Source organism: Nuphar pumila, chromosome 7, assembly GCF_984573655.1.
Source record: "Nuphar pumila chromosome 7, dmNupPumi1.hap1.1, whole genome shotgun sequence".
In the NCBI taxonomy this organism is placed as follows: Eukaryota; Viridiplantae; Streptophyta; class Magnoliopsida; order Nymphaeales; family Nymphaeaceae; genus Nuphar; species Nuphar pumila.
Window position 1 is genome coordinate 15,207,135 of NC_143255.1, and position 26,292 is coordinate 15,233,426.

At 37.7% G+C, this 26,292-nt stretch overlaps 1 protein-coding gene across 1 annotated transcript in view; it reads left to right on the top strand.

The window, feature by feature from the left end:
• LOC149831243 (TAF RNA polymerase I subunit A) overlaps window positions 1-22,337 on the top strand; it is a 63,444-nt gene extending 41,107 nt beyond the window's left edge. The window contains exons 7-11 of the mRNA XM_090013765.1: window positions 2,813-2,988; window positions 16,064-16,149; window positions 17,184-17,317; window positions 19,761-20,072; window positions 22,093-22,337. Coding sequence (XP_089869891.1) covers window positions 2,813-2,988; window positions 16,064-16,149; window positions 17,184-17,317; window positions 19,761-20,072; window positions 22,093-22,277 — 893 coding nt within the window. The 3' untranslated portion in view covers window positions 22,278-22,337. The remainder of the gene's footprint in view (window positions 1-2,812; window positions 2,989-16,063; window positions 16,150-17,183; window positions 17,318-19,760; window positions 20,073-22,092) is intronic.
• Window positions 22,338-26,292: the final 3,955 nt, after the last annotated feature.

Consider the following 26,292-nt stretch of genomic DNA (forward strand, 5'->3'; position numbering starts at 1 on the left):
CGCGCCTGTGCTCTGATACCATGTCAGAAATATCAACCTGCAAGAGTTAAAGATGAGGTAAAGAGAGAGGAGAGGAGTCGGCGGCAATTTGTTATTTATAAGTGTGGTACAGGGTATAACATTACACAAGTAATAAAATTAAATTACAAACATGCCACCGCCCACGCATCCCTAGATGGATCCTTGGAATGTGGTGCTGGTTGGATCCATGATCCAAACTAACAACAACTACATGTTTTTTTCGTAATCGAGGTAGTTTAAAGGGAATATCTTATTGTCAACATAGTTTTGCTGTATTAACTCCTCAAAAATGTTGAATATGATGTATTGCAGGTGCATTATCAATATGATGTGTTTGCATGTGTGATGACTTTCCTAGAGTAGGAGCCTGTAAAACCTTATTTATGGGTCTAGAAACTCCTATTATGGAGTACAGCCTTGCCATTGCTGAGGTTGAAGTTCAAGTATTTCCTGCTCCCCAACAACCAAAGGCCATGAGATGTAACTTAATGCTGTGCTAAGGGTTTTAAAGTTCATAAATGTTTCTCTAGCTGAATCATTCGAAAGCGACTAAAAGGATTCTTTGGTGTGTCAAAGTCTGCTCAAGTGATACTACTGACTAGAAAGAATGCAACTATGCAAGATTGTCAATTATTCATTACTAGTTGCTTAAGAGATCTAATCTGTACAATTTTTTATTGTCTAAAGGAAGGCAAGTATGCAGCAACGACAAGATGTCACTGGGGAGTGCAGCACGAAGAGGCAAAATGAAAAACAAGGATGAGATTATTATAGGAAAGACAGCAAAAAAGAACACTTGCAAGATGCAGTTCCGTTCTCCGTTCTAGGTCTAAGTGTTATGGTTTCTCCTTGGTGCTTTGTAAACAACCCTATTTGTATCATTAGATATAGAATGGTTGCTTTAGCCTCCAAATCTTCATTAGTGTGGTGATTTCTTTTCAGCCATATGAAGCGCCAGAGGAGACCACCTCCATTTTTACATTCATTTAGTTCTATTATTCAACCAAAGAGTGATATCACTCTAATATTGCTAATGCCTGAAAGATCAAGTTGCCAATCTTCCCATGTTGTATCAAACAGTGTCCTAAAAGAGCGCATGCCATGAATAAATGATGGGTTGGTTCCTTACCTTATTCGCACGACAGCACCTGGTAGCTTATGATTAGGCTTTATGGTTTAGATTTGGCTAGGTCATGGCAGCATCCAGTGAAATCAGCCATTAGAAAACATATTGATTTGGGCCACCAAGTGAACCCCTTTGTTCTAAGAGAATGCAGTAGCAGGACTGGATCTTAAATACCATGGTCCTCACCTTTTAAGAAAATGTTATCCTCCAAATTCTATTTGTTAGCAGTTTTGTGTAGGCACCAGCTGCTAATGAACAAGTAGCCTTCTTCTATTGATGCATCTGGGTCATGGTGCATCTAATTAAATCAGCCATGAGAAAACAGTGCCACTTTGATTAGGGGTGCTACCCAGGGAACCCTTGGTTTTGGGATGGAATAGTGGGATTTGATCCTGAATGCCTAGAGGCCTCACCTTCTCGAAAAATGTTATCCTCTAAATAAACTTAGTTCGTGGGAATTTGCATCAATTATTTCCATTCTTTAAATTCCTCCATGTCCTGTTCTCTTCTCAAAACAATATCCCATTAACTCATCTTTCAATTGATAATATTCAAGCTCGCAGATCTCTATATGGCCGAATTATATAGGGGAACCTCTGTAATGAAGGTGTTCCATCCAATAAGGTACACTAAAGTCCTTGAGCACCTTCAACCATCCTTTCCTTTCCTGATTCGTTTTTCTATGTACTGTTCACTTTCCAATTCCTATACTCTATATTTTGCATTTTAGCAGCTTTACCAACCACCCTTCCTCCTTAAATTGCAAACACCACCGTTTTGTTAAGATGGCCCTATTCATGTCTGAGTTTCTTTTGACACCCAAACCTACAATCCCCCGCTCTTAAAAACTTTATAAACAAGGGAACCATGATGGGAAATGAAGGTTTTGGATAATGAAAGGGTTAAAAGCGATCTAGAAAGAGCCAAGAAGTCTGACCGAAAGAGGCTAGAATATTTTAAAAAAGAGTTGCAACATAATGCAATTCTGTCATGGTGTTGGAACATAAGATATACCCCATGTCAAGCTGTATCATGTTGGCGCCTACATATCATATGATACAGGTATTATATTCAATATATTGCTTTTTCTTTTTCTCTAGGACGTATGAAAACATATTGTGATACATTTTGACTTCTATGTGTTTCTGCATGTTTTAATCTCTTCTATCTTGAACAAAGAAGCTTGAAGAATTGCAAGCTCTCATCTATGCCATCTGCACTTGGCAAGAGTTAAGGCAAATAAAGAATAATCAATCAAAGAAGCTGAGAAATTTTACACTCTGGCACGTATCTGGCAATTGCATATGCTATCAATCAAGTATGTCAATTTATGTATTACAGCTTCATGTATGAAAGCAACATATGATTGTCTATTTTAATAATGCAACTAAAGATGTATTTTGGCTTCAAGAAATAAATGATGGGTCTGATCTATTGGTACATCTCCATATGATGATTTTCAGCTTTTGCAGGGATCTCATTACTTGGAATTCTCCTGGATCTAATTTGTTAGTCTGTTGTTTGTCATGTTAGTTTCCTTTTCCCTCTAAACTTACCAGAATTTGATCACCATGATAGTTTTAAGTTGGCCCTGATTGATTTATTTCTTTAAGCTTGTGTATGGATCTATAATCTTCACTCACATTGTTCCCTTTTCTCTTGAAGATTTGGGTACAAATTTGTTACCAATACAGATCCAAAGCTTGCTGCATGATGAAGTTGACCCAGTCTATTCATGTAGGACAATGGTAAACGAAATACATAAGGATGCAGTGAAGCATTTACGATTTGCTCTTTCCTCCAATCCACCAATATTTGCAGCCTTGCTCCCACTTGTACAGGTGATGTAGTTTAATTTTTATTGAAATTTAATTTGTAATTTTTACATCTTATTAGCAACTGTCTATGGTTTTCTGTACAAAATAATGCATCGATTTGTACAAGTGATGAAGTATAAATTTGGTTGAAATTTAATTTATATTTTTATATATTATTAGTAATTGTCTGTATTTCTGTAGAAACTAATGCCTCTACTTCTTGATGATGTGTGCATTGTTACTTGTGTTTGTGTGCTTTGTACGTTTGGTTTGTGCATGAATGTTTTTATAAGCTATCGAAATGATTTACCAGGTGGATCTCTTTCCTATAATTGAGTGTTTCGTGTAGGTTGTTGAAGCACTTACATTTTTTTATTGCACCTATTATTTTGATAGTTATTTGGAAGATGGAATGAAAAGATTGAACTTTTCTAGGGGATTATGAAGCATTGATAAATTGGGCACAAATATTTATGAATATCTTGATGAATATAAAGAAAGCAATTGAAGCATATTGGAAGATGAGATTCTACATTTGGTGTTATGTAGTATGTGTATATATATATATATGTGTGTGTGTGTGTATGTATGTAGAGAGAGAGGGGATTGTGCTGCCCCTTTTTTGTTAGGTCGCTGTTAGGACCCTCCAAAAATCATAGTTTTAGGTGTTTTATGCTAGATCTGAACCGTTAGATATGTTTATCATTGTTTATTCAATAGAAACCATGTTTTTGATTAATCATCTTTATGCTCAGATGTGTATTTTAAAGAGGTAAAAAAATCAATGGTTGATATTGTACTAAAAATTGATGACAAAATATTCACATTTTTACATCAAATCAATTTGAAACAACGCTTGTTTCTTAATAAATAGGCAATGATAGACACATCTAACAATCCAGATCTAGCATAAAACACCTAAAACTATAATTTTTGGAGGGTCCTAACTGTACAGGCCTTTTGAATGCTCTCTTACCTTATTTGTTGTTTATACGTAATACATACGAATTTACTATTGATAGGAATTATCTTGTTGAGACCCTATGAATCAATTGAAACCTCAGATTCCTACTAGAACCACGATGATTCAACGAAGAACAAAACAGAACCAAAAAGTTCTCTGAGTAGGAACCCCTTCGTTTGATCATCACTTCACTTATTCAATGAACAGATATAATAACTAAGAATCCATAGAAATATTTGTCCTGTCCCTCGCTCAGCTCAAACTAAGCATGATTCTGAAGGACCTAACAAAAAGCGGGGCAGCACAATCCCCATTCTCGTATATATATATATATATATATATTTGTAGAATGTATTTAGGTTTTATTGTAAATGTATTTTTTGTTTTTTATACATAGTGTTTATAGGACAGTTTGGTCTTTTTTTATCAAATAAGCTCTTGGGGACTCCCAACAACTATATTTGTAGTCGTTGGGTGCTCCCCAACAGCTTAGTAGGGGTCTCTCTCTCTCTTCCCTACTCTTTGTATATATGGGACTTGAGTCCCTTTTTGAGTATGCATTCTTTGTGCATTTTGTGAAGACTAATAAAATAAATATTTTTATTTATTGTGTGCTCTCTTGCCCTTAGTTGATTGTGTTCTCTTGCGTTATCGGCTTGTGGTTATGCCCTTAGTAGCTTTGTGTGTGCATACTTCCTACTTCATTATATGGTATCAGTGCCTTGGGCTCTTGATTCTTGGGATATTAGTGATTAAAGTGTTCATGTGATTGTGTGCCTTGCTCTTCGGTCTACCTTCTTCCTTCCACATCTTTTCTCTTCTCTTCACTTCGTTGCTTTCATAATGGATGACAAAGAATCTATTGAGACTCCAACTATGCGATGTGGGTGTCCATTGTAAAGCATCACATGTGGGGAAAAGGCTTGTGCAGTTTGGTGTATGGGTCCAATAAGGAACCTAAACTAATCCTCACAAAGACCGACAATGGAAAGAAAGTGGCATTATAAGGAGATAGAGAAAAACAAAGCCATTAGCGAGTATGAGAAAAAATGGAAGGAGTGGAAGATGGGTCACTCAAAAATTATGTCTTGGCTCATAAGTAGTGGAGACATAAAGAAGTGTGCAATCTTGGCGAAATTCAAAAATGCTAATGAGGCATGAAAGTATATTCAAGATATGTATTCTCCAAAAAACATTGCACATGTGTGCAATTTACAATTCCAAGACAAAGTGAGGACTATGACCTAAGAAGATGTGAGCATCCGTGAATATTATAATGTCTATATCTCATTTGAGATGAGTTAACATTGCTTAAGCCCAAATGGCATTGTTCACTGGACATTGAGCATTGTGAAAAGAAAAATCAATGTAGAGCATTTCTACTAATTTATCAATAGGCTTAAGTCCGAATTTGAGGCAACCAAGTCCGCTCTTCTTCATAGAGGGAGCATTTCTTCTATTGTTGAAACATTGAAAGAATTGACTATGGAGCATAATAGGCTAAAGAATAGTATCTCCAAGAATGAGGACTATGTCTAGGCTGTGTTCTAACACTCGTCTATACAAACCATCACATTTTGGGAGACCATCTAATGACTATGAGAACATGAAGAAGATCATTTGTCATTTTTTTTAACGAATTGGGACACGTCAAACCTTTTTGCTCGAAGAGAAGAAGAGGCAGACAAAAAGAATAAAGGAAAGTGGTTTCTGTAGGACCCATTCGTGAGAAAAGTGTCGATGAAGGCTCCAAATGTATTGGGTCGATGCCACTTTCTCAATTAGTGCAATGGCCAAACCTCTTCTCTCTCTGGTGTCGTAGTGTCCTCTTACTCTCATCCATGCAAGTCTTCTTGGATTATTGATTCGGTAGCATCCTTCCATACTATTTCAAATGAAACTATCATATCCGAATGCCACTGAAATTTAAATGATTCTTATGTCTCTACCACTGATGGCACATCTCTTAAAATTAAAAGTTTGAAAATTTTAAATGATTTTTCTAAAAATACTCAATATGTACTATATGTTAGAGTAGTACTCTAACTAAATTTGAATTTGTTTTCGGTTTCACAAATATCAGACCATGGATGCAAGATCACCTTCTCACCTAGTGATTGTTGGTTGCAAGATCTCCAATCAGAGAAGCTGATTGAGCGAACTCATAGGAGAAATCTTTATTTCATGGACTCCTTGTGTTTGTCAAATAAATCATTTTTTAACTATGTTGACAAGAAAGATGTAGAAACTTGGCATAGGAGATTAAGATATCCAACTATTTCAAAATTGTATTATTTTCCCTTTCTTGAAAAGCATTGAATCAAAAAGACTTTTTTGCGTAAAGATTCTATCCATGGAAAAATGAAAATTTTACATTTTGGATCAAGTAATTTTATATCCAAAGAACCATTTGAATTGATACATTTGATTGTATAGGGTCCCACTCCCGTCACATCTAAAGGTAGTGTTTCTTATTATGTGATATTTGTTGATGATTATAAAAAGAAATAGGCGGAAGTGTAACCTAAGAATGCACAAGCATTCACAAAGTCCAATAATGGACAAGCACTATGGCATTCAAACAAGAAGTGTACAAAGGGACAATATGAAAGCCTAAAAAGGCTATACAAGCATAAAAATAATGAAATAATTATTGGACGAGGCCTTGAAGGGCATAATAAATACATGGGGGAATCACCCCTATTTATACAACAAAAGGGCTACAAGGTGAGCCATTGGGGGCTCCCCATAGAGACGTTGGGCGACCCCACTATGTGGGACCCCCAATGCTTGTTCAAAAGGGGATTTAAAAAAAAAAGAAAAGAAAAAAAAAGAAAATAAACTAACCTAATTGATAAATAGTCGTTTCTATAAACAACTATGTCAAAAGACAAAAATACCCCTATCGGGTATTACAAAAGAATTTCATATATATATATATACATATGTACATATATTTTTAACATATAGTAGACATTTGGATATATTTTCTTAGATATAAATCCAATGTACTTTTTTGCTTTCAAAACTTCTATAATCTTGTAAAAATTTATTTTAAAACCAATATTAAAACATTTTGGTCCAATTATGGAGAAAAAAATTATCCATTTATTTTAAGAATTATCTAGACCAACATGTAATCCTTCATCAAAGATCTTGTCCCAAGACTCCAAAAAAATGGATTAGCCCAAATGAAACACCACCATATCATTGACACCACAAAAGCTCTTTTCCAATTTTTTTTTGGCTGAGGCTGCTCTTACGATGATCTATTTAATTAATCGAATGCTTTCTTTCTCATTGAAGAGTGTTACACAACTTACACCTATTAAAAATTGTTCAAAATATCTCTTGATTACAAAAGGCTAAAAGTTTTTGGTTGTAAATGTTTTGTTTTATCAACAAAAGTGATAAGCCTTCTTTAAATGCTTTGCAATGTGTCTTCTGGGATTACATCGAAAATAAAAAAGGATATAGATGTTATGATATTAAAAATGATGAATTATGTCTCTAGAAATGTTACCTTTCTTGAAAACGAAAATGAATTTGATAGACTCAAGTCTAAGAAAAATTATGAGTATTCCTTTCTTTTTGACTTAGTTCATGAACATAACACTTGTGATAAAAATGAACATAATGATGATGCTCACACTCATGATGATGAGCATGATAAAAATGTGCATGAGTATACATGAAAACTATGTCACAGGGACTCGGCAAACTGGGTGCCGCACCCGTGTCGATGCGATGTGGGTGCGGCACCTGGTGCGGTCAACCTGAATCTTGGTTCGTTGACCGCACCCAGTGTCAAGACTATATTTATATATTTTTGCCGCACCCCCGCACCTGCACCCACACCTGCGCACCCTTCACCCATGTGACATAGCGTGAAAATGTTGATGAATCTTATCGTGATATTAAAGTTTATACCCACTCTAGTGTTGACCATCTTCCATGTGCCCTAGAAAAATACTCCCAAAACCAATATTTAGAAGAACCTAGAAATAAAAAATCCACTAGGATATCCAAGTCACCTAGTAGGTTTGTTTCTTATGAATCCTTCAATTCAAACTGTAGATCTTCTCATGGACATTCTCTCTTACATTCTCAAACTGTAGAGTCGTTGGGGAGCCCCCAACGGTCACAATTGTGACCGTTGGGAGCTCCCCAACGACTCCTTTGGGGAGCCCCCAAGCACCTCCCATTTCTTGTATAAATAGGGGTGTTCCCCCTTGTAAATTCCCAAGCTTGAGAGTCTCAAGCATTTGCTTTTATTTATGAAATACATGCATTATTGCATGTTTATTATTTATATGCTTTTTGCATATTTTGTTCAAGTGTTGTGAGAGTGCTTTCGTGCACTTCTTTTTTGAGTATTTTGTGCTTATATGAGTATTGTCTCTTCATAGACAATTTCACACATAACACCCCGCTCAAATTTACAGTGCTAACACTGAAAGTTTGCCTAAAAGAAAATGAAATCTTGGTGACGGTTAAGCCATTGAAATGAGAAAAACACCCTCAATTAGTAGCATTTTAAAAATAAGCTCTGCCTTTAGGGGTAGATTAAGTCATTTTGTTTTGGAACAAAGAAGTTAATCATGATTTCCAAAAGTTAATGATGGTTATTTTAGAATTTTAGGAATTTAATTTGAAAGTTAAAAGTGACTTTGTTGACCCCCAAAGAAAAATGGTCCAGCATGATGAGGGAGTTAATTTCCATGGCCTTAATCTCTGTGATTATCAACTGGTTGGATAGAGTGCTTATTGTTGGGAAGGGGACTAATACATAGCTGGCCCTCTTTTTGTTGGGAGAGTGGTTATTAAAGTCTATTTTTCCTTTTCAATATTGCATATAAAGGTTGCTCTATGAAAAAGGTGTTATCTTCTAGGTTTCTCCCTGGACCATTCTGCAATTTGTAGATAGTATCTTATTTTCAGATGTGCCACTGCTGCACAAATGATCTGCACATGGGTAATGTTAAATATTTTTGCTATGATATCTGATGTTTCCACTAATAAAGAAAAATGTGGTCTGCTTTTTATTGCTAATGAAATGTGGAGGAATTTTCTGAATGTATATTTGAGCATAAATAAGGGAAGGGGAGCTGCTCTAGAGTATGTGTTTTCCTTAAGGAAAAAGTATTGCAAAGAGAAATGATAGAATACAATCAGGAAGAGATAATGGATGACAAGATGTCAACCCAGTTCGGATAACGTGACAGTGAACTTGGAACCACATTTCGATTTAACCCACGTTAAATCAGACTTCTCTCGTTTCACAAAAGCACATAACATACATATGTTGTAATAAGCTTGTAAACGTAGTCAGTGTCCAAGTTGCATTCCCTGAACATCCATTTGTTCCTCCCCTTCGAATAGTACACCATGTTATAAGCAACCATCACTACATAAAGCTCCAATCTCTACTGCATCTCAGTGTGCTAGATCTATTATATGTTTCTCAAATGAGCTATCTCACAAACAAGAAACTGCAAACTGGGTCAATGACCGGATCTGAGATGTGCTGGAAAACTCGATAAGACCAAAACAAGTCTCATGGTTTCTTCCTGTTTGACACAAGGTGTGCACTTTCTGGATTGACAAAGACCAATCCTCCTAAGGCTTGTTGTTAGGAACCTTTTCAAGGTAAACAAGCCATGTGAAGGCTTTGGACCTTTGTGCAGGTCCAGACCCCCATATAGTGTTTCTGGACGATTTGCTCATTCAAAACCCGATCAGTGGCGGATATGTGTCCAATAACAGTGGACGATTTGCTCGTCCACTGTTATGGGCTACTCTCTCTCTCTCTCTCTATATATATATATATAAGGTAAGTGAGTTCTGTTGTGATTAAGAGGTTTTTAAGTTTAAGATTTCTTAAAAGTAGGTTATTTGATATTTCTTGCTTAATGAGGGACTTGTATGTAATTTTTTATATTAGCCTCTCTCTATTTAACATAGAGAGAAGCCCTAATCAAGGTTAACGAGTTTTCTCATTTCACTGTCGTCTCTCTCTCTGCCTCGGTTTCTGTGCATCTCATCGGAACTTCTACATGGTATCAGAGCGGTAGATCTCGGGAGCGTGATCGATCTACACCAACAAAAGGCGAAAACAAACAAACAAAAAGGGTTGGAAACAGGTGTGCACATTTAATTTTTCTTTGCATAGATCTGATAACAGATCTGGTGTCTGACTAAGGTTATGACACCGATCTGTCATCAGATCTAAGGGACACGATGACTGCGTGTCATCAGGATCGGGATATGGCAGTTTTGAATGGTGCGCAGAAGAAACAAAAGTTTTTTTTGTTGGCAGTTTTGGATCTGGATGTGAAAGTTGTTCTCTTGTCGTAAATGCTGTGTTTTTTTTGGCTGTCGTGATTTTTGTGTTTGGGAGCAGCTGTTGTGATTTCTATTTTTTTTGTGTGCTCATATTATCTTTGGTCGTGAATCTGGGTGCCGAGTTCGACGTGGTTCTGTTCTTTTCAGAGCTCATTTCCTGTGCTGTTTTTTTTATTACCTGTGGTCGTGAACCTGGATGCCGAGTTCGACGTGGTTTAGTTTTTTTTTTTTGGATCTCATTGCCAGATCTGATCTGATCTCTGTTTTGGGTTAAATAACCCTGTGTAGTTGTGAAAGAGGTTATCATATGAGGGTGAAATACATTGGTTTTCTTTGCTGACATGATTTTATCCCTGATGTGGGTTGAACAACTTTGAGAGGTCGTGGAAATTGACTGACACAAGACTATCTGTATTAGCATCAAATATCTCTCATTCATTATGGGTGACGTTTCGAAATTTGATCCCAAAAATGAGAATATTGGGGAATATAAGGCATTTGCAAATCCCTTTGCGTATGGTTCTTCTGTGAGATTGAATGAAACAAACTATGCCAGGTGGTCCAAAACGTTTATGATGTCGGTATTTGGACATCGTAGAAAACATATTTTGTTGGAAACTGAACCACATGAAAAGGTGGGAAAATATATTACTTGGGACGAAGATGACATTGTTATGTCATGGATCATGAATAGTGTCGAACCTCATATTGCAGATGGTCTAATTTACTATAATACAGCCAAACAGATGTGGGACAATCTTCGAGATACGTACTCACAAGAGACTAATGTGAGTCGTATCTTGCAAGTCGAACAGGAAATATATAATTTACAGCAGGGAGATCAGACCTTGGCCCAATACTATGCCTCCGTCAAAGCTGCGTTTGAAAGACTCAATGCTCACAAACCTCTTTGTTGTTCGAAACACAAGGATCATCAAGAACAGACTATGGTTGCTCGGTTTCTCACTGGTTTATCTTCAGATTTTTCTGTTGCAAAAGTCCAAATGCTGACTGGATCTGATTTACCTACTCTTGCTGGTGCATACAATCGTCTGAGTAGACTTGCGATCTCTCTTCTCCAATCTCATTATGTGTTCCAGTCATCTGCTCTCGTTATCTCATCTGGTTATGGGCGTGGAAATATTCAGAATATCAGAGGATGAGGTCGTGGCAGAGGTATAGGAGGCAGAGGAAAACTTCAATGTACATTCTGTGGAAAATCTGGACATTTAAAAGATCGCTGGTGGGATAAGCATGGCCGACCTACTTTTTCTTCATCAAAGTCAAATGCTCCAAAAGCAAATGTTACTACACTAGAGGTAACAAATGCACATGATAATATCTCTGCAAGCGACAATATCACCCTCAGTCGAGCAAAATATGATGAGCTGATAGTTCTTCGCCCTTCGAGCTCCTCCTTTCCTGTAGCTGGTGTTGCCTACTCTACAGGGAATGATAGTAAGTGGATTATCGACTCTGGTGCATCCAGACATTTGTGTGGAAATTTGTTTTTCTTTTCAGATCTAAAAGATATTAATGTTCATCGAGGAGTCTCATTAGCCGATGGGAGTTCCTCACCAGTTGTTGGTCAGGGAAATGTTTCTATATTTTCCTCCTTACAGTTGAAAAATGTTCTGCATGCTCCAAAATTTCTACAAAGTTTACTCTTTGTTAGTTGTCTTACCAAGGAACTAAACTGTAGAGTGATATTTGATCCGATGGGTTGCCATTTTCAAGATTTATTGACGGGGAAGAAGATTGATGGAGGCTATGAATAATGTGTATGCTGCAGTGGACCACTATTTCAGTCATGTTCAGTGGCATCGTCGTCTTGGTCATCCTTCATTGTCAAAGCTTCGTTATGTCTTTTCTCAAATTCCTTTTACTACATCATTGCAGTGTGAAGCATGTCAGTTGGGCAAGCATCATCGAAGTTCGTTTCCTTCGAGTCAGAGTCAGTCCAGTCATAAAGTTTTTGAACTTCTTCATGCAGATGTATGGTGTCCTAGTAAGATTCCTACTAGGACTCAGCGTCGATATTATCTTGTTATTGTTGATGACTTTTCTAAGTTGTCGTGGGTGTTCTTAATAAAAGAAAGATCAGAAGTTTCAAGTATTATCAAATCCATAATTCTTGAAATAAAAACTTAGTTTGAATCTGTTGTCAAGATTGTTCGCACTGATAATGCTCTTGAGTTTAAATCAAAAGCCCTGTTACAATTTTACTAAGATCATGACATTCAATCCCAAACTATGTGTGCCTATTCATCTCAACAAAATGGTGTGGCTGAGCGAAAACATAGGGACCTGCTTGATGTCGCACGAACCCTTATGATGCAATCCAATGTTCCTGCGGTATATTGGGGTGATGCGATTATCACTGCTTGTTATCTGATCAACCACATGCCTTCATCGTCTGTGGGAGATCAAATTCCAGTACATATCCTAAAACCTAATGCCCCACTCTTCTCTTTCTCACCTTTAATATTTGGATGTTTTTGCGTTGTACACAAACTTGGCCCTGACTGTGATAAACTAGATGCTCAAGCTATAAAATGCATATTTATAGGTTATCCAGAAAACCAAAAGGGATATCGATGTTATGATCCATCTTCTCGCCGAGAGTATGTCAGTGCGGATGTATCTTTCTTGGAATCCATTCCATATTACTGTAGCACTGGTTCTCAGATACAAGTTGATCCAGCTGAGTCTTTTCCATTACCTATACCTCCTTTTCCTTTGGAGTTTGTGCCCTCATTACCAAACCAAACTTCATCCTCTTCACGATTTAATAATCCTCCATTGGTATAGTATGTCAGTGCGGATGTATCTTTCTTGGAATCCATTCCATATTACTGTAGCACTGGTTCTCAGATACAAGTTGATCCAGCTGAGTCTTTTCCATTACCTATACCTCCTTTTCCTTTGGAGTTTGTGCCCTCATTACCAAACCAAACTTCATCCTCTTCACGATTTAATAATCCTCCATTGGTATATGTGCGTAGAGCTCCATCTCCTCCGGTGCCTTCATCTTCTTCTTCTCCTGAGGTAAGTACTACTGACAACAGTGATCTTCATGATGATGATAACAGGCCAATCGCTCTACTAAAGGGGACTCGACAATGTACCTTATATCCTATATCTCATTTTGTGTCCGATGTCAGAATTGGAAATCAGATGAAAACATTTATTTCAGCCTTATCTGCTGAAACTATTCCTCTGAACTATCAACAAGCAGAACTAGATAACAGGTGGAAGCTGGCTATGCAAGAAGAAATTGATGCTTTATTGTCTCAGCATACATGGGATCTAGTTGATTCCTCAGTGGATGCTGACATTGTTGGATGCAAATGGGTCTATACAATAAAGTACAAATCAGATGGTTCTATTGAAAGGTACAAGGTTAGATTAGTAGCAAAAGGGTATACTCAGACTTATGGTATTGATTTCTTTGAAACCTTTTCTCCTGTTGCACGGATGAGCACCATTCGCCTTGTTCTCTTAGTAGCTTTTCATCATGGTTGGAGTTTGTGTCAATTAGATGTGAAAAATGCATTTCTATATGGGGATCTATCTGAGACAAGTTTACATGCAACAACCTTTGGATTCGAGGTTGAGGGGGAGTGTCAGAAGGTGTGTAGATTGAGAAAGGCGATATATGGCTTGAAACAAAGTCCACCCGCGTGGTTTCAAAAGTTGTTTGAAGTGATGTCAAGTTTTGGTTTTAATAGGTCAGCGGCAGACCATATATTATTTATCAAGAAAACCAACTCAGGTATAGTTGTTATGGTGGTACATGTGGATGACATCATTATTACAGTAGATGATGTGAAAGATATTGAAGCCACAAAGGCTCATCTTCAAAAATAATTTGTTACAAAAGACCTTGGCTCACTTAGATATTTTTTGTATATAGAAGTTGCCAGGAGTCGTGAAGGGATGCTTTTGTCCCAAAGGAAGTATGTTCTTGACTTATTAAAGGAAACTGGAATGCTAGGAGCTAAACCAGCTAATATACCCATGGACCATAAAGTTCAGTTGTTTGAAGAAGGGTCGAAACCCGTTGACAGCAAAAGCTATCGCTCACTAGTAGGGAAGCTACTTTATATAACTGTGACCAAGCCTCATATTGCATTAGCAGTAAGCAAAGTTAGCAAATTTATGGACAAACCAACTGAGGTACACTGGAATGTAGCTATAATGATTCTCAGGTATTTAAAATCCTCTCTTGGAAAATGGTTATTATTCAAGAAAGGTGGAACTCTGGAGATAGTGGCTTACTCTGATGCTGACTATGCAGGATTTGTAGTGGATAGAAAATCTATCACAGGATTCTGTGTGTTTTTGGGAGATAACCTAATTTCATGGAGAAGTAAGAAGCAAAATGTGGTTGCTAGGTCGAGTGCAGAATCAGAATATAGGGCTATGGCCCAAACAACTGTTGAATTAATGTGGGTTCGTACGGTTCTGAATGATCTTCAGGTGAAGGTTTCCTCTCCTATGACCATGATGTGTGATAACAAGGCTGCCACATATATAGCGAACAATCCTGCCTTTCATGAGAGGACAAAGCATATTGAGGTTGATTGCCACTATGTAAGAGATATGGTTCAAGCTGGTCATATCACTACCAAATATCTAAAGTCTGAAGCTGAGCATGATCGATATCTATGCTCCAGCTTGAGGGGGAGTGTTGAGATTAAGAGGTTTTTAAGTTTAAGATTTCTTAAAAGTAGGTTATTTGATATTTCTTGCTTAATGAGGGACTTGTATGTAATTTTTTATATTAGCCTCTCTCTATTTAACATAGAGAGAATCCCTAATCAAGGTTAACGAGTTTTCTCATTTCACTGTCGTTTCTCTCTCTCTCTCTGCCTCGGTTTCTGTGCATCTCATCGAAACTTCTACAAGTTCCATGTTTTGTTGTGCCCAGCACGCAATTAAATGATAGGATGGTCAAGAAACAACTTTTGGTTATGATCTACATGGTTTGTTTAATAGGAAACACAAATCATTGCAATAGCCATAAAAAATTAATGGCCCACAATGTGCTAAAATCTATTGACTCAAACATTCATGATTTTATTTCGAAAAAGTACGATCTAAAGTATGATTCGGAGCATACAAACTATTCTTAACACATCCATAAGGTTAGATTGAGAGAGAGTTTTATGTGGTACAGTGTTGCTCATTCAAAGGGTCAAGTGATGGAAAGAGTTTATGTTCATGTGGGACAACTTGCCCATTCAAAAGGTCAATTCACTAGATAATTTGCTTTCATGTCCAGTTGCAGTCTTTTAATAGCCTTCCCCTCTTATTCAAGGACTGCTAGCCCAAAAGGTTAAACCACTGAAGAACCTGCTTTTTGTAATAGGTGTGGTCCTTGCAAGTGCCATGAACTCCCTTTTTTGTTGGATTATAGTAAATCTTTATGTCCTACTCTTGTTCATGTTGATGCGTATGTATCCTAATTGCAGTCCTTGCTAGAGTCACGAGCTCCTCTTTTTCTGTTGGGTTGTATTGAAGCTTTATACCCTACTCTTGTTCATGGTGATATCTGAGGCCTCCCTATAAACAGTTTCAGTATTGTCTAAATTTTATGTTGTATTTTAAGTGTATTTTTTCTTTAAAGCACAAAGCAAGTTGATTTGCAAAAATTTAGTGTCTTAATCTCAAGCCATCTCTTCTTCTCTACCCCGTGGATGTTTCCTAGGTATATTGTGTGCTTTGTTTTGTTATTCTTTATAGAAAATAGTTTGTGCTTGATGTATGTTTGCCCTTTTTTGCCAGTTACTGCTGCTCGGTGGTCAAGTTGAAGATGCATTAGAGGAGTTGAAGAAATTATCTCTTAATTCAGAGCATTCAATTCCCTCGAGGTCATGTTAGGAACATTTTGCTTTTTGCCTTTTTTATCAAATTAGAAGATGAATGTTGCTGCATTTACTTATATCTTCTAGAGGTTGTTGCATGAGGGTGGGATTTTTTCTTTTCAGATTTTGATACAGTCAATGATAATCAATCCTTTCTCTAAGGGAAGGCATCATAATCACGGCGGTGGTTTGTACTATTATCATATATTGCCAAGGAATATCAGAACATTGTTTTGCATATGTGAAATCTATGTCACATGGGTGCGGGTGCGGGGGTGCGGCAGGGGCAAAAATGTAAAAAAAAAAACAAAAAAAAAAGGACCATCCGCAGCCCATTTCATAGGGCAAAATTAAAAAAAACAAAAAGATGGACCAAAATGACCCTGGGTGCGGTCAACGCACCCAGGGTCGGGTTGACCACACCCGGTGCCGGACCCGCGTCGAGTCGCGTCGACGCGGGTGCGGCACCCTGCTAGCCGAGTCCCTGTGACATAGTGTGAAATATACTTTGTATCAATCCATTTTTATAAAGAAAACACTTGTTCATCAGTATATTTCTTTTCTGTTAATGTTTGGTTATACTTGGTATCAAACCATTTTTATAAAGAAAACACTTGTTCATCAGTATATATTTTTTTCCATTAGCGGCTGCTTAGAGGCCACTTTCTAAGCTTTGTAGCTCACATATTTTTTGCAATATTTTCTTTGCACTGTTCAATTTTAAAGGTCATTTTTGCTTCTGCAACTAATATTTCAGAAGACATTGTAATTCACGTCTTCATGTAATGCTAAAAGTTTGTGGTGCCTGTATGGTCATTTTATTAGCAAGCATTCACTTTGCTTTGAGTAGTCTTATACACAGATGGTGTGAGATTGCTATTATTTTAACAATTGAGTTTTTTATTGTTTTAATGAGGTTCAGTGCATTCTGGTCATATCTTTTTATACATTTTCATGCGCTTTGTCTATCTAGTATATGGATCAGTAAAACCTTTCTTGATATTACCTCTATTCTAACACTTATCTTGGCAACTTCGCAGGTTAAGGGCCCATCTGCTAGGGCGTCTTCATAGCAAAAATTTCATGCTACTTTCTGCTTGTCATGAGGATGCTCTCAGGAAGGATCCAACATCGAGAAATTCATTAATCCACCTGATCAAAATGCACAAATCTGGTTTGGGTCTATTCGTAATATCGTTTTGAGAAAGCGCTTCAAGATTATCTGGTTTAAGTTTTATTTAGCTGTTTCTATAACATTCTTTGTTCGTTGTGTTTCTTTCCTTTATTTTTCTATTTCTTTTGTTGTTACTCTGGATGTATGAATCATTGGGTTAGCACCTCTAGATTTCTTATCCAACAGGTGGTTGCTTTGTTTCGAGGATGGTATGTATGAATGCAAAGTAAAATGCATCTTTCAGCTGCCAAACCTGTCATAGCATGGTCTATGTTTTCCCATGACAGGCCTATTTACTTGTTATTTTGACTAGTCGGCATCGCCCTGGAATCATTTTCCTGCTGTTCAGTTCCCTCAAACTAATAGTGGTTTCTTTATATATACTGTGTGTGTGTGTGCACACACACATTAGACTCTACTTGAGGATCTCGACTCTAGTCCCTATCATGTAACTCCATCTTCTGTGAGGTTTCAGTATTGAGGAATCTCTCTGTGCATAACCTTTGAGAAGTTTTAACTCTAAATATTGCTAGGCAACCTGTTAAAATAGGGCTATATCTATGGGGTCTAACCTATAGAACACTTAGTAAGCAGGAGCTGTATAGTGCAAATTTGGTTTGCTTTTTCAGAATGTTAATAGTGAGTTGCAAACATTTTTTGTTAGTTTTCTTTTTTGGGTATCAAAGGTATTGAGTGTTTTTAAGGAATGCAACACACATGAGAGACATAGAGAGAGATCATCCATTTACATTTATGAGTTGGATTCTTTGTTTATATTTTTTCCTCTTTTTTCCTCTATAGATGAGGAGGTCAAAAGGATTAGTTTTTACCTAAATACATTAGGAGCTGAAATAATAAATTCTTGTTTTGAGTGGTGTATCTAGGTTTGTTTCAATGCTTGCTATCCTTGTGGGTAAGGATCTCCCTATTGGAAAATTATAACTTTTTTTGTTCACATTGACTCTCCAGATGTGATCTACATGTTTGGTTTAGTAGAAACCAGCCCTAGGAATTCCTAGGTGTATGTCAGATTTTCCTGGGGTTAAAAACATAATGACCTATAATGTACCAAATTTTTGGCCTCAAGGATTGTTGTTTTACATTGAAAAATATGATCGAAGGGTTGATTCCTACTATTTTGACCATGCTGACACATCCATGGAGTCATATTTTGTCAAAACAATCTCTCCCTATCAGTTTGGGTTCCTTACCCGCGAGGGTAGCAAATACTTTCCCTCTAGGTTATCAAACTTCCTATGATGAAAATGTGATTCATGCTTAGTTTTAGTGGAAGTGGGGAACAATAAACACATCCTTTGTTGTGTTCTTTACAGCATATTTTATTTTGCTGAAAGATTGCTGGTTTGTCTTTTAGATTCCCCTATTTCTTTGATGGTTTATTACCATTTTTGAAAATCAATATATATATATATATATGACTTTCTTCTTGGATAGTTTCTGGTCCCTGGTAGGTACTATCATTTACAGAGCCCTGTTTCTGGGTGTCCTTGTAAAACCTCAAGGGACACCTTGCTCACAGAGTGGAGCCTCTCAGCTTCACCCTTGCAGCAAGGGACACACCCTGTGGGTATTGAACTTGTGATGTCTCTTCAACTTGAGATGTACAAGCCGGTCCCCCTAGCCATGAGTGTGGAGCCATTGTGGTTGATATGACTATTCTATTATGTTAATTAGATTGAGCAACTCTATGCAAGTTTACAAACTGTAGACATGGTTGTGATGGATCACAAGCTGCATGAACCATGCATGTATATATATTGCTTGCCTCTAATCATTCCTAGAAAGGGTCTTTCTGTACCCTCATGGCTAATCAAAATAGCAGCACTGTTTTCATAAGTATTCTCGATTGTGACAGTTGATACTTGATAGCTATGTAATCTTGTTATTTTGATCAGAAACACAGTGATGCTTGTCCCATGTCGTAATTCTCTTAGATCATCATGAATAGAAGTTATGTGTATGCTAGCTGTTTGTCAGTCTGAACTGAGTTTTAAATTAATGCAACGTCGTTACATTTATCAGTGAAAATACATGCAAGGTATTTATCATTGTGAAGTTTTTTTTTTCAACAAGGTGTTTATAGTTATTGATTATAATCTGCTGTCTGTTTAGGTGTGTATTATCACTTCTAAATCTGCCTATGCTAATTCAGTCCCATCTGATTGCATGTGATTGTAGCAACATGCATGATGCATCATACACAATAAAACTTTATTTTTCCAAGTTCTTTTTTCATGTTTCATATAGTATTTTCACACACAACTTCATGTCGCCTGCCTTTGTTACATGGATTCTCTGTTCAAGGGTGCGAATGTCATGATGATGAAATTAGTAAAATATTTGTTGTCAGATCAACTAAGAAAATATATCTGCATTTTGAAAAAAGGACACTAAGCAAGTGTTTCTCTTGACCTTTTTCTAGGGAATTATGCTATGGAGAAGCTAATTGAAATGATAGCTTTACATTTGGATGCTACATGTGGCACATCCTACGTGTGGCAAGAGCTTGCTATGCTTCTTTTAAAAGTTCAAACCGAACATTTTCGATCTGAAGAGGATCAGCTCTCCACAAGACAGAGTGAAAGTAGCGCAAGGTTATCTTCGTTTGTGTTGACAAATGCTTTGCCAAAAATATTTTCAGCGAAGGAGCAGAAAACAGTTTGGAAACTTAGATGGCGATGGTGGTCTACTCGTCACTTCTGCTGCAAAACATATCTTGCCGAGAAACAAGCAGGTTCATCCAATGTTGCTTTTGTTTTTTATGTTATGCCAGCTTGTTTTGGCAGTTTCTTTATCGTTTGTTTTTATTTTCTTTTCAGTTGCTGGCCATGTCTTAATTAAATTCCAGTATAGTTTGTGTTGGCCCAGCTCAGGGCCTCCCTTAGACACACTTGTCCCTTCATGATAGGTCAACTCCCCCTATTTCATGTATGATGTTGGCATGCACAAAATTTTGGGTTTATCCTGGTGGATCCATACTAGATCCAGGTGGAATCCAGAGCTTGAAAGCTCGTGCTTGTAGGGTTTAAATGGGTTCTTTCATTGTTTCTTTTTATATACATGAGGTAGAAGCTTTTTTTGATTTGGAAGTTCCCTTAGTTTCAACGAAAAAACCAGAAATCCTTGTTTATATAATTTAGTTGTTTCATCTTGACCTTTGAGGTCATATATGCACCTCTCTCTCTCTCTCTACACTACCTTTTTATCCTCTTCTTCCTTCTTCTCCCCTTCTTTTTCTTTCACCGCTGAGGGTTCTTGTGAAGATTATAAATAAAAGAAATTTTTTGCTTGTTTCTGGGTCTGATCTGACTATCCAGAACATACATACTGGGTGTGTCTCCCATACCTATACCGGTGTCGACACAGGTAATTGTCCTGTCACATAAGCACGTGACATAGCTTAGAATCTATGTAACATAGACACGTCAATGCACCTGCCGACACAGGTACGGGTACCTGTTGGGTCAGGTCTAACCCTGACCTGACCCAATGCAATTCAAATCACGCATTTTTTGTGTATTTTGACCTGGGTCAAAGGGCGGGGCCATTTTGGTCCCCACCTTGACCCCGATAAACCCTACCCCCCCTTCATTCTTACTTGTCATTGAATTTTGAGTATAAACTAATCTTGTTTATTGTTACATGTTAAATTAATTTATTGTCGTTAAAATTTGATTCTCTGAAATTTGTATTATGTGAAATATCTTGTAATATATATATATATATATATATATATATATATATATATATATATATATATATATATATATATATATATATATATATAATCACTATAATATGAGAACCAAAATATAAGAACTGAAAATGTGGGCATTTCCTGCACTTTTCTTGTAAATCCAACCATGTGGATGTGCTTGGTATGATGAATTTGCTAGGAATCAACCATTGGATTATGTATTTTTTATGAAAAAATATGATTTTTGAATGCTTGAATATTTATGAAGAATATGAGTCATTGATTTAAAAGCCTTAAAAAAATTCATTTATGCATCAAAATCGGATGATTCACAAGTGTGTTCGTATGAAACCAAGTATGTAGATCACATCCGGATGGTTAGATTCAAGATAAAAGAATAAAAAATTCATAAAAATTGTGGTTCACATTAGTTTTCATATTCTAGTGACTATATATATAGCTGTGTCTCCATACCCACATTTTTTGAAATTGCCGTGTTGTACCCTCTGTACCTGCACCCGTACTTGTGGCAGCTTAGAATATATATATATATATATATATATATATATATATATATATATATATATATAAATTTGCGTTCATGATGTAAGGTGACAGACTCGAATTAGGAGTCAAAGGAGCACCAGCTGAGTTGATTTTTGTGTTTCTTGGGGCGACTGAGCACCAACCTGAGCTACTGGTTGTGTTCATCCCCAGTTGGTGGACATCATGTTCAGCTGCTACACGCATGGGAATTTGCTGTTGTATTTATTCTTTATTCATGGATTTGTGATGTTCGCTCTGATCAGAGAGTTTGGATATTAGATGCATTATGCATGCCACCTTTCTTGAGGATGGATGATGATAATTTTTGGTTCACCTGGTTTTCTGATCTGTTGCTGTTGACTGTTTCATATCATAGGGCCACCACATACATATGCAAACCAACCATAGATTGCCCAAACTGTTTACACTTGTATGAATATATGCTTGTTGATTATATTTCTTGAAACTCCTATAAATGATTTGAGAGACTGAGTTTTAGAATCCCCTACAGGTGATCTTCAGCTTCTAACTTTCAAGGCAGCATGTGCGGTTCACTTTTATGGAAGGTCATTTCAGTATGTTGCTGATGTGTACAGTGATCTACAGAAGCATGACGACAAGGGTCATATTCTGATTTTGGAGAAGCATATGGAGAGTTGTATTGATCTGCACAATAAATTTAACAGGACAACATGAGAATGTAATTTTCCATCAGAAAATAAAATGAAGGCAATCTAATTTATTTCTTCGACTAAAGTCTACTTTTCCTTCTGGATCAGGATGTCCTCTTGAAAGTTGTTTTTTTATTGTCCGTGTTCTCTGGCCACTCACAGAGTATGTAGGCATCCAGTGATTGGAGGCCATGGGGGTTATATACTTGCAAGCAGCAGCAGTCTAGGATTTTAGCTGCCACCTGAGCGTGGGCAACCCTCTGGTTCATGGACTAAATCCCATGGTTTTGTAATCATAGTTTAAACTCAGATCGCTAGACCACTGGGCCTTTGGTGGTGTATGTTGACACATGCTTTCAATTTTTTTTTCTGTTTCTAGTGCTCCTTGTGTGCCATATCAGGTGCAGATTTCTTACTCTTGCCATCTTAACTGGCTTCTGCCCTTTCTTTTTTCATTCCTGTGCCGAGGAAGTAGGAACTCACCCCATCTTATAATGGTATGCTCTGGGAGTGGACCAACCCCATAGTGGTTCTCCGTACCTGTCATGGGTTTGATCTTAAGAGGTACTGAATTCGTGATGTCCAGGGCCTTCGGATATCCCCATGCTCACCCTGACCAACTGGACGACCCCGTAGAGGTTAGTTAAACATGCTTCTATCTCTAAAATGGATAGACTGATGTAACTTTGAAGCTTATAGATTAGATATTTTCTTCATGCAACCCTAAGGAGGACATGATGTTAGGCCTTATCAATATTTGCAAGCAAATCTCTGCCCAAATGGATCTGCATTGTCCTCATCAATTGGCTGTGCTCTGTAAGTTTGTGAAATAGATTAGTGGCTTAAAGAATGACTGCAAAACCCATCTGGATCTAACTCCATTCCACCTGCACAAGGTAATTGTCAGCTTCAGCTATTGCAGGGACCACATTAAAGGATGAATTAAACTTGTGAATGGCACCATCTAATGCTCGCTGTTCATGTGCGATACCCATCTCTAGAAAATTTAAGTGGTGTTATTGTGGAAGACACTATTGCATGCATGTTCTGGTTCTTCTGCCCCCAAGTCATCTGTAATTTTTTTCTTGATTGTGAGGGTAGTTGGTCCCATATACCACCATTTTTTTATGGCGAAGTTCCCCGCTGAATTTGGTGACACCGAAGCCCTTAAGGAACCCACCAGTAAAAGGCATCCTCATACCCGTTGAGAGTTAAACCTGGGATGAAAGGGTCAGCACCTTCTCAGGCTCGCTGCCACATACCACCATATTAAGACACTAGAATTTATGGTCTCTGGTGCATGTGCAAATATAATAGGTTCACCCTTGAGGGATAAACATGTCATGGTCCTTGTCACAGTGTGGCCCATGGAAAACTAGTTTGTTTGGTTGTTTGTAGGCCTACATACGAGTTGCGCAGAACCTGAGCTCAAATGCTTGGTACTCTTATTACCGGGCTTGAGCTTGGGCTGAGTTCAAATGCATGTTCAAGCTAGATAAAGATCAAGCTTGGGTTGGTTAAGCTTAGACTGAGCTACACATACCAAAAGATATATATTTTTCAAGTAACCACTGTAACAGCTAAAAGCCATGGCCCTCGTGCCCTGGTGTACCCTAACACTGGAAAGGCCTTTCAAGTGCACAACGAAAATTGAGCTAAACATCATTCGTCAAGCGTGCTAGCGCAATGATACAATCACGTGCACACAAAATCACATAAAAAGAGTTGGGAGACAAAAGAGCATAGAAGGCAAAAAAACAAAGATTTCTATTAGCAAGTTAATGAGTTCAGAGGGACCCCAAAATTACCTTGTACCCGGGGGTTCTTAGTAATTACATCAAGCAACAAAAGTAAAAAGCTTAGCAGTCTGAAACACTCTCCCCCGCCTAAGTTGGCATCGTCTTTGATGACAATCGTGAGTGGTACTCCTTCACAAGTTGATGGTGCTTTCATATGCTGACTGCTTCTCCCAAGTATCTTCACTCTCTAATAAACATTTTTACTGCACCAGGTACTTCTTCACCTTACCTAGATAATTGTTGGAGGGGTTGAGTATGACTTCTGGTTCTCTAATTGGGATGTTAGATGTTGAAGGTGTGCATTGCGAGATCAGAGCATATTGAGATGTGCTTCGTTGTGGATCTCCTTCATCTTCATAGAACAATTTCAGGTTAGACACATGAAAGATTGGATGCATCTGAAAGTCTGTTGACAAATCCAACTTACAAGATAAGTTCTCAATGCGCTTCGTGATGGTGAAGTGACAGTCATATTTGCGAATGAGGCCTTAGTGGTTACCCCAAAAGATAATAGTAAACTCGGGATAGAGTTTCATCAACACCTTATCTTCAATGTTGAACTCTACAGGTTGATGCTTGTCATTCACCCATTTCTTCATGCACTTCGCTGCCATGTTCAGATATACCTTCGCCAAGTATAAACTGGTATGCAAATGGTGCTTTCCCATATCCACATGCAGCAAGAGTGTGAGGAGTCTGCAGCTACTACCCCATTGCAATTTTAAATAGACTATGGTCGGATGACTCACTCTTCTAGAGATTATAGCAAAATTGGGAGACATCAAGAAAGTCCACCCAATCTCTTTGGTTAGCACTTACAAAGTGCCGAAAATACTCCTACAGTATGCCATTACTCCATCAGTCTGGGGATGAAACATGGTGCTGAAATACAAATCTGTCACCAACAATCAGAATACCTCATGCCAAAACTTTTCAATGAAGCGAGCATTTTGATCACTGACAATGCTCTATGAGATTTCACAATACTTTACCACATTCTACGTAAATTACTTTGCAATGTTAGCAGTTGAGCAGGTGGCAGGGGCAGACACGAAGATAGCATACTTCAAAAACCTATTCATAACTAGAAGAATTGAACTGCAACCTTGTGCCTTTAGCAAACTAATAATGAAGTCAATAATGATGCACTCCCACGGAGGACTTGACACAGGCAATGGATCTAACAATCTTTCTTGTCTTTGGTTTACAACTTTGCTAATGTTGGCAAATCAAGCAGGTCAAAACATATGCATCTACGTCATCCCACATCTATGACCAATAATACACACACTCCAATAATGCCAATGTCCTCTGCTGCCCTGGGTGGGCAGCCCAATGTTTGTCATGACACTCCTGCATCAAGCACCATCATAGAGTACCCCACTACGAGATATACAAACGATCTCTAGTGGTGCAAAGCAGATCATCCTTGAACCAAAATCTTTGGGTCATTCCTTCCTTTGCCAACATGGTACTATATTATGTCATCGAGTAATTCTTCAATCCTTCTCGAACCTGCTTGAGAAGATCACTCGCCGGTTGGCTGGTGCTGCATTTTCCTTCGCACAATACTGTGAGTTTCACTTTTCAACTTAGGGCATTTGCAACGACATTGGTCCTGCAGGCTTATACTCAAAGACCATGTCAAATTCCGCAAGGAATTCTTCCCAATGAGCTTGCTTCAGACTCAGCTTCTTTTGAATCTAGAAATAACTTATCGTCACGTTGTCAATATGCACAACGGACTGCGATATTAGAAGATAGTGACTTCACACACTAAGTCAATGCACAAAGCTATCATTTCTCGCTCATGCACATTGTAGCGTCTCCTGACATCCTTCAACTTGTGGCTCTCAAAGGCAATAGAATGTCCTTTTTGCAGTATCACCCCTCCAAATATGAAGTTAGACGTGTCACTTTGCACTTCGAGCGACTTATGTCAGTCAGGCAACTTTAATACAGGATCCTCGATCAATACCTGCTTTAGCTTGTCGAAAGCTTCTTGGCAAGAATGAGACCACACCCATGACCTATCCTTCATCAATAGATCAGTGAGTGGGGTGGTGATCAAAGAATATCCCTAAATGAATCATCAATAATAATTGGCAAGCCCTAAGAAGGAACACTACTCTGAAACTTTGGCAGGTGGCTCCCACTCTTGAATTACCCTGACCTTCTAATGATTCATCCTCAACATGTCTCATCCCACAAAGTAGCAAAGAAAATGCACTTCCTTCTGGC